This window comes from Lactuca sativa, chromosome 9, assembly GCF_002870075.4.
Source record: "Lactuca sativa cultivar Salinas chromosome 9, Lsat_Salinas_v11, whole genome shotgun sequence".
In the NCBI taxonomy this organism is placed as follows: domain Eukaryota; kingdom Viridiplantae; phylum Streptophyta; class Magnoliopsida; order Asterales; family Asteraceae; genus Lactuca; species Lactuca sativa.
The window spans coordinates 29,750,071-29,765,535 of record NC_056631.2 but is presented as its reverse complement, the minus strand read 5'-3'; the positions used below and the strand labels follow the sequence as shown (position 1 = coordinate 29,765,535).

Sequence of the window (15,465 nt, the reverse complement as noted above, 5' to 3'; positions counted from 1 at the left end):
TCTGACTTCTCTCTTAAATTATTTGTTGTATGTTTTTGATGCAGAAGGTGAAATCGAGTCCTCCATGGAGATGGAGAAGAGGCCGAGAGAATATCTACGAGTAACCCAGCAAGATTCCGACCGAATCGGCCGACTTAACATCCCTCGACCTCAAGCCTTCTACTGTTTCTACACAGAGTTCAACCTCAGAGGCATACGGGTCGACCGATTCCAACCCGGTTCCGTGACTTGCTCTTTCACAGTTCCCCCTCGCCTTATTGTAAGAACCAAACTCGTTCTGTCGATCAGTTTCATGTTTTCGATCTCTGGTTGTTTTAACCTTATGGGTTGTCTTCTGAATCCAAATTGAGACGATCTGTTCAAATTATTCGCATATTTGTGGGTTTTGATGAGTTCTAGTTGTGATTTTTGTTTTTTACTTATATCAGGATCGGAATGGAAATCTGGCAGTGGGTGCAATTTCTGGTTTAGTAGATGTGATTGGTGCGACTTTGGTGTATAACAAGGATGAATCTCTTAATGTTTCTTCGGATATGTCGATTTCTTACCTTTCTATGGCCAAGTTGAATGTAGGTTCTTTACCACTTTCACCATAAGCAATCTATCTCTTGTTGAGCCTTGAGGGGAGTTTCCACTTTCACCATTTACTGTTAATGTACGTTATTGGCAGGATGAGTTGGAGATTAGCGGAAAGCTTCTGGGTAGAAAAGGGGGATACCGAGGAACTCATGTCATTTTGAAAAAGAAAGCAACCGGAGAGATGATTGCCGAAGGACGGCATTCATTGTTTTGTAAACCAACTAGCAAAATCTAAAATAAGATTGCTCTCCTGATTATATAAGAAGGTCCGAGAGGTCTTCTGTTCAGTTATATTCAAATCTCGGCATCACCTTCTTTGGTCTTTGATACTGTGACAGGCGGTTCGCTTCAAGAACTTGTTTTGGTGTTTGATGTTTGTCTTTTTTGAATGAAGATGAATCCTTGAGTGGTTGGAAGGTAGGTGTATGATATAATTTGTGTAATCATATTTAATAAGTATATGGTTTATTTGTAAAAAATTTAAATTGACCTCCCCCAATGAACCCACTAAACTCTGATTGTAGTTTTAAAGCTCGTCGGAAGACACGTCTAAACAAGAATCCCCAAAACGGGTTGTTATGTCTTTGCCAAAGATACGCAAACTCGTGCCAGAAAAAATCAAACTCCAATGTGAACAGAATGGCCAACAACAACCCTTAACAAGACGGCGTAGTTTTTTTTTTTTTTTTTTGGTACAACGTGGTGTGACATATCCTGATCATATTTATGCATATCGTTACCATTATTTCAAAAATTGATCTAGATTCAATATTTTTTTATTTTTCACGCCAAATAAAGTACATTGCTAATAAAGTGCGGTGCTATTTCGTTTTGATTTTTCACATCAATCACGTACATTGCTATTATTTACTTCACTAATAAAGTACAATACTATTTTTTTGATTTTCACACAATATAAAACACATTGCCATTATTTATAGTGATAATAAACTATATTGTTTTCATAAAAAACTTTTACATGCAAAAGAAAGAAAGCTTTTGGCGGTATAAAATCGGATTACATAAAAAATATGACATACAACACGGTTTCCATCAAAAGCTTTTACACACAAAATAGAAAACTTCTGGCAATATAAAATTGGATTACATAAAAAATATTTCATTTTCATCATATCACTATCTTAACCTTTCCCACCTCCTACACACTATTATCAACAAAAATCCTTCCCAGTCTTCTACACGTTGTTATCTCCAAAAAAACACATATTCCCATCAACTTATCACAACCCCACCTTCATAACACTTGTAAGGCTGTCCCGAGCGGACATAGAAGAAGACGCGTGAAGATGACGTGTCCAGCCAAGGGACGCGTGAACACTACCCCAATGGTTGGTAGCTTGAGTGTGGAGTGGCTGTGAAGACAGAGAAAGACAATCGATCTAATTGGTTTAGTTTTCTTTCCCTCATATTTTCTCTCTTTCTAACTCTTTTTTGTCTCTTCACTGCCTAGCCACTAGTGAATACCATTTAAACAACTTAACAGATTGGTTGTGGAATCTGGAATGGTTAAATAGTGACATGGCCTCCTCTTCACTCATAACCCACTCGTAACCACTCCGTAAAGCCTAACACCATCTCACCACCTTCACACATACAACATCACAATAATTGAAGAATACTAAATGAATGGTTTTTTAAATTAGTTAATAACAATATTAAAAATTTATATTGATTAAAAGAATATACTAAAGTTTATTCACGTGCAACAGGGTAGTAGCAATTCATATCATTTGGTGCGAAATAAATATTTATTTTAATTATATTAATTTGAATTTAATCTATGAATTTTGAACTATATAACTACTACAAATTTGCAACTCCAATCTTCTATTAAATGTATATTTTCAATTTCAATGTTATGTCTTGTTATTAATTATATGGTTATAATGTTTTATCAATGGTTGGTGATAATGACTTAATTATTTATAGTAATATATATTTATTAAAAGATTTACTATATGATTTTATTTCTGTGCCCATATTACAATGAAGATAAATAATACATCTTAACAAGTATATAAATGATTTGTTCTAATGTTTTTACATATGTTGCATATAGAGTGAAACCTAGTCACACAGAGTCGTCAATGGAGAAGAAGCCGAGAGAATATCTACAAGTAACCCACCAAGATTCCGACCGAATCGCCCGACTCAGCATCCCTCCGCATCAACCTCAAGCCCTTCACAGCTTCTACGAGGAGTTCAACCTCAGAGGCATACGACTCGACCGATTCCAACCCGGATTCGTCTCTTGCTCTTTTACCGTTCCCCCTCGCCTTACAGTAAGAACCCCGAATTCCAATTGAATTTCAAACTCGATTACTTTAAAATTCTCAATTTCTTGTTCATTTTAACCTTTCCTTCTGAATCCAAGTTGAGACGATGGTTCGATTATTCACAGATTTTTGGGGTTTTGATGAGTTTTAGTTGGTGATTTTTCCTAAATCAGGATAGGAATGGAAATCTGGCAGTGGGTGCAATTGCGAGCTTAGTAGACGAGATCGGTGCATCTGTGGTGTATGAGAAGGATGTGCCTATGAATGTTTCTATTGATATGTCTATTTCTTACCTTTCTACAGCCAAGCTTAATGTAAGTTCTTGCCACTGCTCCTTAATTATGCAAATCGATTACTTTAACCTCAAACAATCAGAAAATCAGAATTATAGTCAGTTTATCATAAGCTTAAAACTGATTTATTACAACTGCAAAACACAATTGTCAGCTTAAATGTCTCGTAATTGTTGTGAATAAAGTACTCCTTGCATATGCATTGTTAGACAATGATGTAAGCATTTTTAATTTTTAATCTGTGTGATGAGGTTATTTGCTTATATGCATATATGTTAAAGATTGTAGCTTAATTGTAGGATGAATTGGAGATTAGCGCAAAGCTTCTTGGCAGAAAAGGTGGATACCATGGAACTGTTGTGAGTCTGAAGAAGAAAGCAACTGGAGAGATGATTGCAGAAGGTCGACATTCATTGTTTTCTAAACCAACTAGCAAAATCTGAGACCAGTTAGATAATTCTGATACTGATATTAAGTAAAGAGATAGGAATCATAAGTGTAAGTTTTTTTTTTTTTCAAAAGAACTTTGTAATTTGGTTATTTAATGATATGTCTTGTCATTTAAAAAAAGAAGAGAGAAGAAATTTAATTTTTGTTTTCGAGAAACTGTTTTATTTTCCATATATCTTAAAATGGTGAGTAGGTTGTATTTTTTTATTTTATTTTTTGGGTTATAGATTTACCATGTTGACCTTCGACAAGCAGCATGATTTAGTGCTGTTCCATGGAGTATGATGGCATTAGTAGGTTACTTTGCTGGTGTTTTTGCTAACAAATTGATATATGATATATGATAATTTCATATGTAGTTGTTATGTAAGATCGATGAAACATCTTTGTAGTTTATACATGTGAATTGAGAAGGAATTGTGATTATTATATTGTGGTACAATTACAATTTACAAACATGTTGGCCTTGAATTTGCATCGAGTCTCATTCTCAATGACTTCGTCTATGTGATTTGTTGGAAAGAAAGAAACAAATAATAAAAAATAAATTAGAGAAAATCAGATAAAGTTAAAACTTAAAATAGTCATTTTACATAAAGTAAGGACCAAAATGGAAACAAAGCCAAACCCAAGAAAAGTTTTGGGGACGTATCCCTGAATTTCAGCAAAGTGGTTTAGCTAGTTGTTACAAATTGTTTGGGCAAACATATAAAAATTAAAAACCACTAAAATTTGGTTTTTGTTATAGTTTATCATTATATTTTAATTTTGTTACTAAAAAGTCATCTAACTTATATATGTAACAATTGTGACAAAATAAATGATTATAAGACCTGACGGAGCCGGAGCGGGAAGGATGGATGGGGTCTTTCCCGTTCCGATGAACACTACATCGGGGGTGCGGGAAGTGCTGCACGGGGAGGAGGTGGGGGTGGGTTTGTCGCGTTCTCACTCAGAATTTGTGTTCTTCATTTTTTTTGGTTCCAACGGTTATATATATATATATATATATATATATATATATATATATATATATATATATATATATATATATATATATATATATATATATATATATATATATATATATATATATATATATATATATATATATATATATATATATATATATATAATTTTTTTTTTCTATTCCCCCACTATAAATACCACAACACCCAATATTTTTTTAACCCATATCTTTTTACTCTCTCCAAAATATTAATCAAAATGTCATCATCTTCATCATCCGATTTAATAGCGCAAGAGGAGGATAAACTTATCGGTTCCGTTATGGCGAAAACGGTTGCATACTTTCAAAACCGACCAGGCAAAACATCATGTGCATGATCTAAACCAAGAAATATGTCGTTGCGTAGGAATCGCGAAGCCGGACACGATCGTCTTATAGAAGACTACTTTGCAGATGATGCCATTTATGCTGTAAAGTTTCGACGTCGGTTCCGGATGAGGAATGAACTATTCTTACGTACTGTTGGCGATTTGGAAGACCGTTTCCCATATTTCCAATGGAAAATGGATGCGAGACGGATAAAAGGTTTCTCTCCAATTAAAAAATGCATAGCTGCAATTCGTCAATTAGCATACGGTATGGGCGCAGACAAATGTGACGAGTATTTTAGAATGTCAGAACGTACCGTGCGTGAGTGTGTACAAGTTCTGCAAAGCAATCTGTTTGGTTTATGGGCAACAATATTTACACAAACCAAATATGAACGATATCAACCAATTGTACACGGTGCATGAAGGCAAGCATGGACTCTCAGGAATGCTAGGTAGTATTGATTGCATGCATTGGAGTTGGTCATTATGCCCTGACACATGGCGTGGTCAGTACATGAGAGGCGTCCACAAAGAGCCGACGATCATTGTAGAGGCTATCGCATCACATGATCTTTGGATATGGCATGCATTCTTTGGTCAAGCTGGTGCAAACAACGACATCAATGTGTTAGACCAGTCGCCAGTATTCAACGATATCTACCTTGGAAAGTCGCACGATGTACCTTTTCAAACAAATAGGGTAGTATATAAGCGTGGATACTATCTTAATGACGGTATATATCATTTCTTGTCTGTTTTTGTGAAATCGTTTACATGTCCTAACGAGCCGAAAAGGAAAAAGTTTAAAGAGCCGCAAGAGTCAGCTAGGAAGGATGTGGAGCGAACATTTGGTGTACTTAAGAAGCGTTGACAAGTACTAGTAGTCGGCGCAAGGTCATATAAGTGAGAAGGTTACAACACGTAATGTATGCATGTATCATATTGCATAATATGATACATGCATGACGTTCAAGAGATCGATATGTCGGTACAACAAAAATGAAGTTTTGCCAAATGTCAGTACAGTAGCCGTTGGTACACAAGAGCATAATGCAAATAGAGAGAAGTACACAATCGCGACATTTATCATGCCCTTCGTGCTGATTTGGTGGAACATGTTTATAACGCTCATATTCAGCCGTCGATAAAGTATTGTGACGATGATTTGTTTGGCGAATCAGACGATGATTCTGATATGTTCGTCGAGAACAAAGATTCCGATGACGAGAATGACGTTCAGGAGAATGATGAAGATGATGAGGTTGATAACGAGGACGATGATTCCAAGTGTCGTATTTTTTTTTAAATTAGGATATTAATTATGTTTTCTATGTTGTGGTTTGTTTGATTTTTTGTTTGTGTTTTTTTTTTTAATTTTCAATTTATTTAAATATTAGGTTTAATGTAATATTTATTTTAATTAATGAAATGCTTTTTATTTTTAATTAAATTTTATGTTTATTATAAATCTAAAATTTATAAATCATAAAAATGAATTAATTTTATTTAAAAAAAACAAATAGTGAGGGAAGTTTCCCACTCATTTCTTGTGTTTTAGTGAGGGAAAGAAAAGTAAGGAAAATGATGACGTGATAGGGAAAAAGTGAGAGAAACTTCTCACCCACACTCTGGGATCTAATAGAAGCGATCTAATAGAAAATCTTGTAAAGTTTAGTGGAATATTTAGGGTCAAAATTTTCATTAAAGCCAACTTTAACAAAATTTTCTATTATAACTACTTTGACATGTTATAGCATATCAAACTAGTCGACATAGAAAAAATTATCGAACTTGAATGATATTCATTGAATTGAAGAAACTGAAATATAGTTGTTAAACTCTAAAAATAACTAAGGTATATGACTTTTATGCATTTTGCCATTTATAACAATGTTGAATTAGAAACAACATTTTAAAGCAGCAATTATTGTGTATGGAAAAAAACTATTGTATACGGATCAGTTCTCTTTAAGATATTATAAAAAAAGATGTTTGATAAAAGGACTATAGAATTTGTTCTTTTTATAAAAGGGAGGTATGCATCATTGGAAGTTAGGTAGTTGATGTTGGCTTTTCGAATTTAATTCAAACATATCCTTTTGAAGGTCGTGGACCTCGTGGCAACTACTAATCAATCTAAATTAACAATAACAAATATTCCTAATAATTAAGAAGTATATATAAAAAAACATGGGATTGACTTCTCTAAACTATTAGTCCTCACTCATATATTTATGCATATATCAATTTTGGTCATAACTTATTTATTAATCCTCACGTAAATTGTACCTCTAAGATCATTTAATCAATAGAGTTATATTATTACTTTTATTATAATATAGTTCTTATAGTTATATATAAAACATTAATTATTAATAAAATTTAAATAACTTTTTAAAAGTAGCTTATAAGCTAATTTTTGATAATTGATATGTTTATTGTGGCAACTTTAATATTTTGACATTCATATTTTGCATCATAAGCTGGTCCTTATGCAAAATAATTTAACATCAAAAATAATTATTTCGCAAAATAAAGGCATTTTCTAATGAATATATTGCAAAATAAATGATAATTTTGTTTAAGGATACATAAATACATATACTAAATGATTCATTGATTCCTCCCATTTCAATAATTCTGTGATTAGCCGTGTATTACTGTGCCATAACTTGTCCTTATATTCTCAGTTTGACTTTGATCTTCCAACTATGTTTTAAGCATTTAAAATCTCACCTACTTTATCCTTGAAAAATATATTTTAACATCTTTATTGCTTATTATAAACTAAAATCTTTTTAAAAGTTTATGGTTGTTAATGTATTTATTTAGTTCTAGCATTTATTACGTAACACTATGATGGTTGTGGTTTGAACTTTGAAGATTAGAAAATGCTTCAAATAGAAACCATTAATAGATTAAGAACCAATAGGCTCTAATCTAAGCATTTGATTTTTTTTTATCAATGGCTAAAAAAACATACAGCGACATAAATGGTAAAATAATGGAATAGGTGAACCCATTTTCATAACTCTAATATTAAGATATTTAAATTTGATTTCTATTTTCTATTAACAAGCTTCAAGAACAAAACATCAAACTTTTTTTCGCTTTCTAACACCACCAATGACGACCGTCATCACCTTTGTTGCTGCTCCGATGACACACCATCAACTTGCCTCCGTCTCTTTCTCTACGATCTTCGATACAACACCGTCAACTTAAGGATTTTAATGACAAAAAAAAATATGAAATCCAACATTTCTATCAAATTTAAGGGTTTTAACGAACAAAAAAAATTTGCAAACTTCTAGCATTAATGAACCAATAATCGTTGTAAAACTTACAAAACTTATTGACTTTTATGTCAAAGCCCTTCAATAAACCCAAATATTCAATAACTACCTTACTTTTATTCTTTTATGAAAAAAAAAAACTAAATCGTTTGTTTGGATTAAACCCCTGTTTTTGTATATTAATTTTGGATTTTCTAACTGAATATTTAACTCTTATAAATTTATTAATCAAATACTCCAGCCAGAAATATGAATTAGCCCTGGAAGTCGGTACTAATTTTCCCCTTTTATGGCTTGATTTGGTCTCCAATAAATTCTTTAATCCGCAAGAATCATTCATAAACATTCAATTGGACTAATCTTTTTGGTAAACGATGCAAAATCTATTCTTTATTACTTTTCAACAAATTCACATAATTGAAACCTGAGAAGAACACACATCTTTACACAACAATCAAACAGGGCCTGTTTTGCATATGAATCAAACAAGAAAATCTCCGGTGATTCGCCCCGGCCCTGGACAAGTTTGGAATCAGAGTTCCAGTTCCACTTCCAATTCCAATTCCAATTCAAATTCCGGTTCCGCTTCCATATATGTCTTACCCAGGAATCAACCCGTGCAAGAGGAAAAGAGTTCTATTTTTGGTGCCATAGCTAGGGTTTTGACATGTAGTGGCAATATAGCTCATGTGGCTGAAGATGATGCTCAGCCGCCTTCAATTCAATGTAAGTTTCACTTCGAATTTCGCATTTCTTAAAAGTAAATCATTGAAAATTGAACCTCGTACTCAGTTCTGCTAAGAAAAACTTCACCATCGTTTACTTGTTCTTCATCCAGAAGCTGTGCTGGTAGCATTTGTAAGGGATTTTCGAATCCAGAGTTCTAAGAGCATACTAATTTTAACAAATCGTCATATAGTTGATGAATTGGATTATGCTCATGGATTTTGAAAGTCGACTTAGTTGTCTATTGATCTTCTGAGATCAACAGAATTGTTTTGGTTGTATATTGAGAATTGATTGTACTTTTTTCTGCAGATTCATCACGAGCTTCTCTAAGAAGCAGCAGAAAACTGAACCACTCTTCTTCCTCTACACCTTCCAAAGCCTCTGATGGACCCCAGGGCACAGCTGAGTTATCCTTTGAAGATATTTCTAAGGCAACTGGAAATTTCTCTGCCTCAAATATAATCGGACAAGGAGGATTTGGTATCGTGTATAAAGCAACCTTGAAAAATGGATCCATCATTGCTGTAAAGCGTGCAAAAAAGGTTGAATTTTCTATTAAATAGAAATCTAACACTGCCTCCATAACAGAAATAAGATACATTCAGACCTTTTTGTTGGTAGCCTAAATGCCAAATACCATTATAAACAAAGATTTATATCAAATTGTGACTAAATTGATCAATGCATTTACTTTGGGAGATTAATGCTTCTTGTAAATTTAGTCTCAATATTAAGAAGTTTCTGTTGCTTATTTCTTATTTCAGGACAATTTTGAAAGAGGGACACCAGTGGAGTTCAGAAATGAAATACAAACATTATCAAAGATTGAACACCTAAATCTGGTCAGATTCTATGGATATATAGAGCATGGAGAAGATCGTATGATTTTGGTAGAATACGTTGCCAATGGTACACTTCGTGAACATTTAGATGGTAAAGCCAATTAGTTTCTTCAAAAGGGCAGTTTCGTATTTTCACTTTCGTGTGTGATGTTTATATGCATAGAAGTGATCCTTTTCAGGTAAATGTGGAAGTGGGCTCGAAATTGGAGAACGTCTGGATATCATGATCGATGTAGCTCATGCAATTACATATTTGCATACGTATACAGGTATCTTTCTGTTTAACATTTCATGAAACATGAAGAAATGTTTAACTTTAACAACTGGTTTTTCTTTTTTCAGATCTACCAATAATCCACAGAGATATAAAGTCATCTAACATACTGATTACTGATAAACTACGTGCAAAAGTGGCTGATTTTGGATTTGCGCGTATAAGTGTTGAAGATCCAGGAGCCACTCATATATCAACTCAAGTGAAAGGAACTGCAGGGTATTTGGATCCTGAATATCTGAGTACTTATCAGCTTACTGATAGGAGTGATGTTTACTCCTTTGGGGTTTTGCTTGTGGAGATGGTGACTGGAAGACTACCGATTGAGATAAATAAAGCTACCAATGAGAAATTGACAACAAAATGGGTAAGTTTTTCTGACATTACAAATGTATGTGTGTTTATTCTTTAATCTTTATTGATGAAAAAAAAGGAAAAATGTGTTTGGTTGCAATTGCAATGCAGGCGTTGCAGAGACTAAAAGGAGGGGAGGTGGTGTTGGCGATGGATCCAAAGCTAAGGAGGAATCCGGCGGCTCTTATGGTGGTGGAGAAGGTGCTGAAACTGGCCAGACAGTGTCTGGCCCCCACCAGACAGTTAAGACCCTCCATGAAAAGATGTGCAGAGATCTTGTGGAGAGTCAGAAAGGATTACCATGAGTATAATGAGGTCATGGAAGCTGCAAATCATTCTGTACAGGTGCCACCTCAAATGGCTGCCAGGAAGAACCGAATTGAATTCTTTGGGATTGAAGAAAGCACCAACCAAAGATTTCAATCTGCATGATTGCTGATATTGAAATTGTATAAAAAAAGATAAAAGGTTTTTTTGTATGTAGAGAGGATATATATATTTTCAGGTGTTTTATTTACTGTATATTTCATTAAAAATATATAATCTATACGCACAACACATATGTATGTATGTATAAATCTTGTATTGTGGTTGATGATAATAATACAAATTTGTGATGGGTTTCATTCTTCTTGCTACAAGATGTAGCAGGCAGCTTGTATAATCATATTTTACTGCATCATCTAACCAAGTCCAAACCACTCTTGTTCTGTTTTTTTTGTCAAACTCAAATCGGGTCTTTGGACTGTTTTTCCCTGTTATATACATTATACAACACAACACAAGTGAGTTTTTCAAGTATTACAGGCGAGGACAATTAAAGCGAATATCCTTCCTAGATGCGGAGAGAAGAGTGCCTGCCAATTATACAGATTTAATGAAAAAAAATAGCTTTTACTTATGGCCTTTGTGGTTCATAAACAAGAAGTGGAGGTATGACTTTGGTGAGGAAGATAAAGTTTATTACAAGCTGAAAATGGGGCTAAAGCACAAACATAAAAATTGTTGTTCCTCAAGGTCGATGAAGGCTTTGTCAAAACTCCAAAGCAGCCAGGAACATACACTATTCGGCTAACAAAAACAAGGACGAAGCACTATTATGGTAAGTATCATGTAGATGGCTTAATCTTTAAAGAGGAATAAATTTGCACCCCTCTGTTGGAGTTGGAGGTTGAACAAACAACAAACAGAAATAAGAATGTTTGCATATCAAAGTAGATGTCAACTGAGATTCCATTCTTTTCATGATGAAAAAACTGCACATACATATGCTTGTCATAAATAATCGAACTAGATGATTATTATAAAAACTAGTTTTTGTGATCAACGAAAACAAATGTTGATATTAATTTGAGAGGTTGAGAAGCAAGCAGCCAAAAACCTAGTGATTAAAGCCCGACTGCCTGTTTATGTACCACATCCAAAGGCAAAAAGTGGATGATTTAATCAATCAAACAGATTTAGCAAAACAGAAGTAGGTAGGCAAAGAAAGTTGTTTGAAATAAAAGTGACAACCAGTACATATATGTCGTAAATCAATAAGCTGTGCTGTAAGAACATAACATGCATAGCCAGAGTCCTACTCCTAGTAGTAGGCTAGTCCTGTCCATAAAGAAAAAAGTTATGAATATTCTTATTTTGTATAGTCAGAAGAAGCAGTGGACCTAGAGCTGAGACTGCTGCTGCTCCTACTCCTACTGGAAAGGGAATAGTCAGCTGCAGGGCTCCTTGATCTACTACTCACAGAAACACTTGAATAGTAGCTTCTCTTTGACTTAACCGGCGACATGCTAGAAGAGTAACTCCTCCTCCTCCTCCTCCTCCTCCTTGTTGTTGGGGAAGAAGACACACTTGGAGGAGATACAGACCGATAACTCCTCCTACTTCTCCTCCTGCTGTACTCGTACTCAGGTGAAGAAGAGTCCCTTGATCTGCTCCTGTTCCTGTTATAATCACGCTCTTCTGGGCTGTAAGACCCACCTCTCCCCCTACCCCTCCTGTAGTAACCATCTTCTGGGCTGCTTCTAGAGCCTTGTGAGTAGGACCTGGACCTTCCACGCACACGCCTTCTGTAATAATATGGTGAATATGACCTCCTCCTGCTCCTGCTTCTATCACTATCAGACGAGTAACCAGGAGAATAGCTCCACCTCCTCCTCCTACTCCTACGCGAACGTGGTGGAGAGTAGGTTGGGGATCGATGACGACGACCACCTGTTGCGGTAAACAAAGTAAGATTACTGTCACATCAATCAATCAATCAACCATGCATAAAAGGTTTCTCAGCTCAGCATACCACGTGCACTCCTTAGCCCAAGATACCTTCCTGGAGTTGGTGTTCTGCCTCTCCGCCTCCTCGCCTGCAATATCAATACCAAAACCATCACCTCACAAAACTACAACAATTCCTTTCTCCAAAACAACACAGCGTTTCATATTTTGGTAAAAGTCAAAGAAATGAGAATATATATACAACCCTCTGGGTTGATACTCTGGCATTTGCTTGTGACTTGTTAGTTTGGAACTTTGATGAAGAAGAACAACAAGAAGCTATGCTGCAACATACACCAAACTCTGTCAAAAACAAAACACCCACCCAACCACCCACAAACAAACAAACAAACCAAACATCTTTCATATTTAATTAATACAAAAATTCACACAACAACTTAAAAACATCAATGTATCTGTCTGTAGATAATGGATTCAAACAAACATTTACCTTCTCCACTGTGATAACACGGCCCTCAAGAACAGACCCATCAAGATACTTGATGCATCGATCAGCTTCCTTGATGTTAGACATGGATACAAACCCAAATCCACGAGATTCTCGAGTCCAAGGATCCATCACCAGGTGAACGTCTTCCACCTAAACATTCATTACTCACAATTCTTTAACTCTACAATAATTCCAACATTTTACATTATTTATTACAAACCATGATACCTTTCCCTCTGCCGAGAAATGCTTCTCAACATCTCTCTTAGTGATACGTGCTGATAAACCAGTTACATACAAATTGTTTCCAGGGTTTTCAATGTCACTTGCCTCATAATCATAGCTCCTGAACATCACTCAATTCAATAACTACTAACAATTCAAAATTTTACAATTATCCAACTCCAATTTACAATTTCTTTTGTCTTTGAAGAGACACTCACCGACTCCTTGAGCTTGATCTGGACCTTGACACAGACCTGCCATAGCGCTTGTGTGGTGGTGAAGGAGAAGGGGAGTACCTGAACACCAAAGGGTGCAAATCCTCTGTTAAAAAAATCCTTACTAACAAACATATGTAATCCCCAGAGATGCACGCAATTACACATACCTAGACCTCCTCGAGTACGACATCTGGATTTTAAAGAAAAAAAAAACAGCTGAATTAGCAATGACGCGAAGATGATCAGATAATATGACTATCGACTCATTCTAAATTTTCAATTCAAAATACAGATTAAGCATTAAGCTTCAAAATCCGTTATAATTCAGGCAAAATCTAGATCGTACACAGGTTTGACTTGGACAAACTCGTACCACGAGGATCACCCGCGTTCACAAGAGCATGATAAGAAAGAACGAACAGTAATAAAAATTCTAGCAAGAAAATTGATGTAATTCACTATCGTAGTTCAAAGTTAGAAAAACACAATTCAACGAAATGAGAAACCAATAACACAGGTACATAATCCACTCGTGCGATTATCAAAATCAATGGAAAATGAATGATAATATGGATTCCATATCTTTCCTACTGATCATATATTATTATCAGTCTAAACAAAATCCAAAATCAATAACAGAACAAAACCATGTCTGATCATTCGAACTATTCATGAATCGTTGATTTGCAATCAGATCAAACAACAAACTATCATCTGTAATCATCGATCAACATACAAACACGGACAAATAGATAAATCATTAAAAATAATAATAATAATAATAAATAATAAAAACTTTTTTGGATGAATCAAGTAAAATTTACCTCAACAATTTCGCAAAGAACAAGAGATCAACAATACGATAGAAAAATCGATGAATCTGGCGCAAATAACTTGTCTCGCTTGGTCTCTATATGCGTAAAAAGAGGGTTGACAGTTGAGACTTGACGAGAAAACAGATTACTACCACACACGTGGAAGTTGGAACCGTCCAGAAAGGAAGAGAAGGTTCTGGACGAACGGACGTGAAATTAACGTTTAAACCTGGTTTAATTCCAATCTTTCTAAATTTCCAAAACACACAAAAAGGAAAACAATACTAATTATATATTATACATTTGATTTAAAAAATAAGGAAAACTACAATAAATTTTTTACATATTGGCCTCATAATCGATTTAGTCCCTATATATTTTTTTTATTCAATTAAGTCCTAAATACCGGTAATCGTATTCAATTTAACCCTTTGACCCGGTCAACAGGTCATCTAACTTTCAAAAATTACATTTTTGGCCGAGATTTCAAAATTTATTACAAATTTGGTCCAAAATTTACACTTTTGGCCCAAATTTTAATTTTTTTTTTACAAATTTGGTCCAAACTTTACCCTTTTTGCCTAAATTTTAGAATTTTATTATGAAGTCATCCTAATTTTAGTTTTTTTTACAATTGTTTTTCCAAAAAATTGTTTCTAATATGTTTTTTCTTTATAAAATCATATTTATACAAAAAAAAAATGTATTTTCACATAAAAATCTTATATTTTCTATATAAAAACTTTTTTTAAAAAAGTTTTTGTATATGAAATATCTAGTTATAAAAATATGTATTTATTTAGTATGTAAATATATATAAATTCGTTTTTATAAAAAAATGTATACAAACACCTATCACCTTTATATATATATATATATATATATATATATATATATATATATATATATACACAAATAGGTGTGTATCTATATTTTTTTATAAAATCGTGTTTATATACATTTTATAAAATGTATACAAACACGTACTTTATAAAAAAATATTCAAACACGTTTTTATAAAAAAAATATA

At 34.0% G+C, this 15,465-nt stretch overlaps 5 protein-coding genes across 7 annotated transcripts; 4 read left to right on the top strand and 1 right to left on the bottom strand.

The window, feature by feature from the left end:
• LOC111907511 (uncharacterized) lies at window positions 1-995 on the top strand. The gene is made up of 3 exons (XM_023903313.2): window positions 1-259; window positions 429-569; window positions 671-995. The coding sequence occupies exons 1-3, from the start codon at window positions 65-67 to the stop codon at window positions 812-814; spliced, it is 480 nt and encodes a 159-aa protein (XP_023759081.1). The 5' UTR covers window positions 1-64; the 3' UTR covers window positions 815-995.
• Window positions 996-2,629: 1,634 nt separating this feature from the next.
• On the top strand, window positions 2,630-3,679 carry LOC111907510 (uncharacterized). The gene is made up of 3 exons (XM_023903312.3): window positions 2,630-2,882; window positions 3,050-3,190; window positions 3,469-3,679. The coding sequence occupies exons 1-3, from the start codon at window positions 2,688-2,690 to the stop codon at window positions 3,610-3,612; spliced, it is 480 nt and encodes a 159-aa protein (XP_023759080.1). The 5' UTR covers window positions 2,630-2,687; the 3' UTR covers window positions 3,613-3,679.
• A 1,302-nt stretch (window positions 3,680-4,981) lies between these two features.
• Window positions 4,982-6,266, top strand: LOC111907463 (uncharacterized). Its single transcript, XM_023903230.1, has 3 exons — window positions 4,982-5,279; window positions 5,386-5,639; window positions 6,099-6,266. Exons 1-3 carry the CDS (start codon window positions 4,982-4,984, stop codon window positions 6,264-6,266), a joined length of 720 nt encoding a protein of 239 aa, XP_023758998.1.
• A 2,237-nt stretch (window positions 6,267-8,503) lies between these two features.
• LOC111907507 (calmodulin-binding receptor-like cytoplasmic kinase 2) lies at window positions 8,504-11,081 on the top strand. Its single transcript, XM_023903308.3, has 6 exons — window positions 8,504-8,982; window positions 9,295-9,527; window positions 9,750-9,918; window positions 10,007-10,096; window positions 10,170-10,468; window positions 10,567-11,081. The coding sequence occupies exons 1-6, from the start codon at window positions 8,733-8,735 to the stop codon at window positions 10,885-10,887; spliced, it is 1,362 nt and encodes a 453-aa protein (XP_023759076.1). The 5' UTR covers window positions 8,504-8,732; the 3' UTR covers window positions 10,888-11,081.
• Window positions 11,082-11,934: 853 nt separating this feature from the next.
• Window positions 11,935-14,627, bottom strand: LOC111907508 (serine/arginine-rich splicing factor SR45a). 3 transcript variants are annotated; one of them, XM_023903309.3, is made up of 7 exons: window positions 14,445-14,622; window positions 13,788-13,810; window positions 13,621-13,698; window positions 13,406-13,523; window positions 13,178-13,327; window positions 12,752-12,815; window positions 11,935-12,669 (listed from the first exon to the last, which is right to left on the bottom strand). In XM_023903309.3, the coding sequence occupies exons 2-7, from the start codon at window positions 13,808-13,810 to the stop codon at window positions 12,089-12,091; spliced, it is 1,014 nt and encodes a 337-aa protein (XP_023759077.1). In that variant the 5' UTR covers window positions 14,445-14,622; the 3' UTR covers window positions 11,935-12,088. The 3 variants fall into 3 exon arrangements, with proteins under 3 accessions (XP_023759077.1, XP_052623518.1, XP_042754281.1); XM_052767558.1 differs by lacking the exon at window positions 11,935-12,669 and adding an exon at window positions 12,932-13,010 and having other exon boundaries at window positions 12,764-12,815; window positions 14,445-14,627; XM_042898347.2 differs by lacking the exon at window positions 11,935-12,669 and having other exon boundaries at window positions 12,764-13,010; window positions 14,445-14,627.
• Window positions 14,628-15,465: the final 838 nt, after the last annotated feature.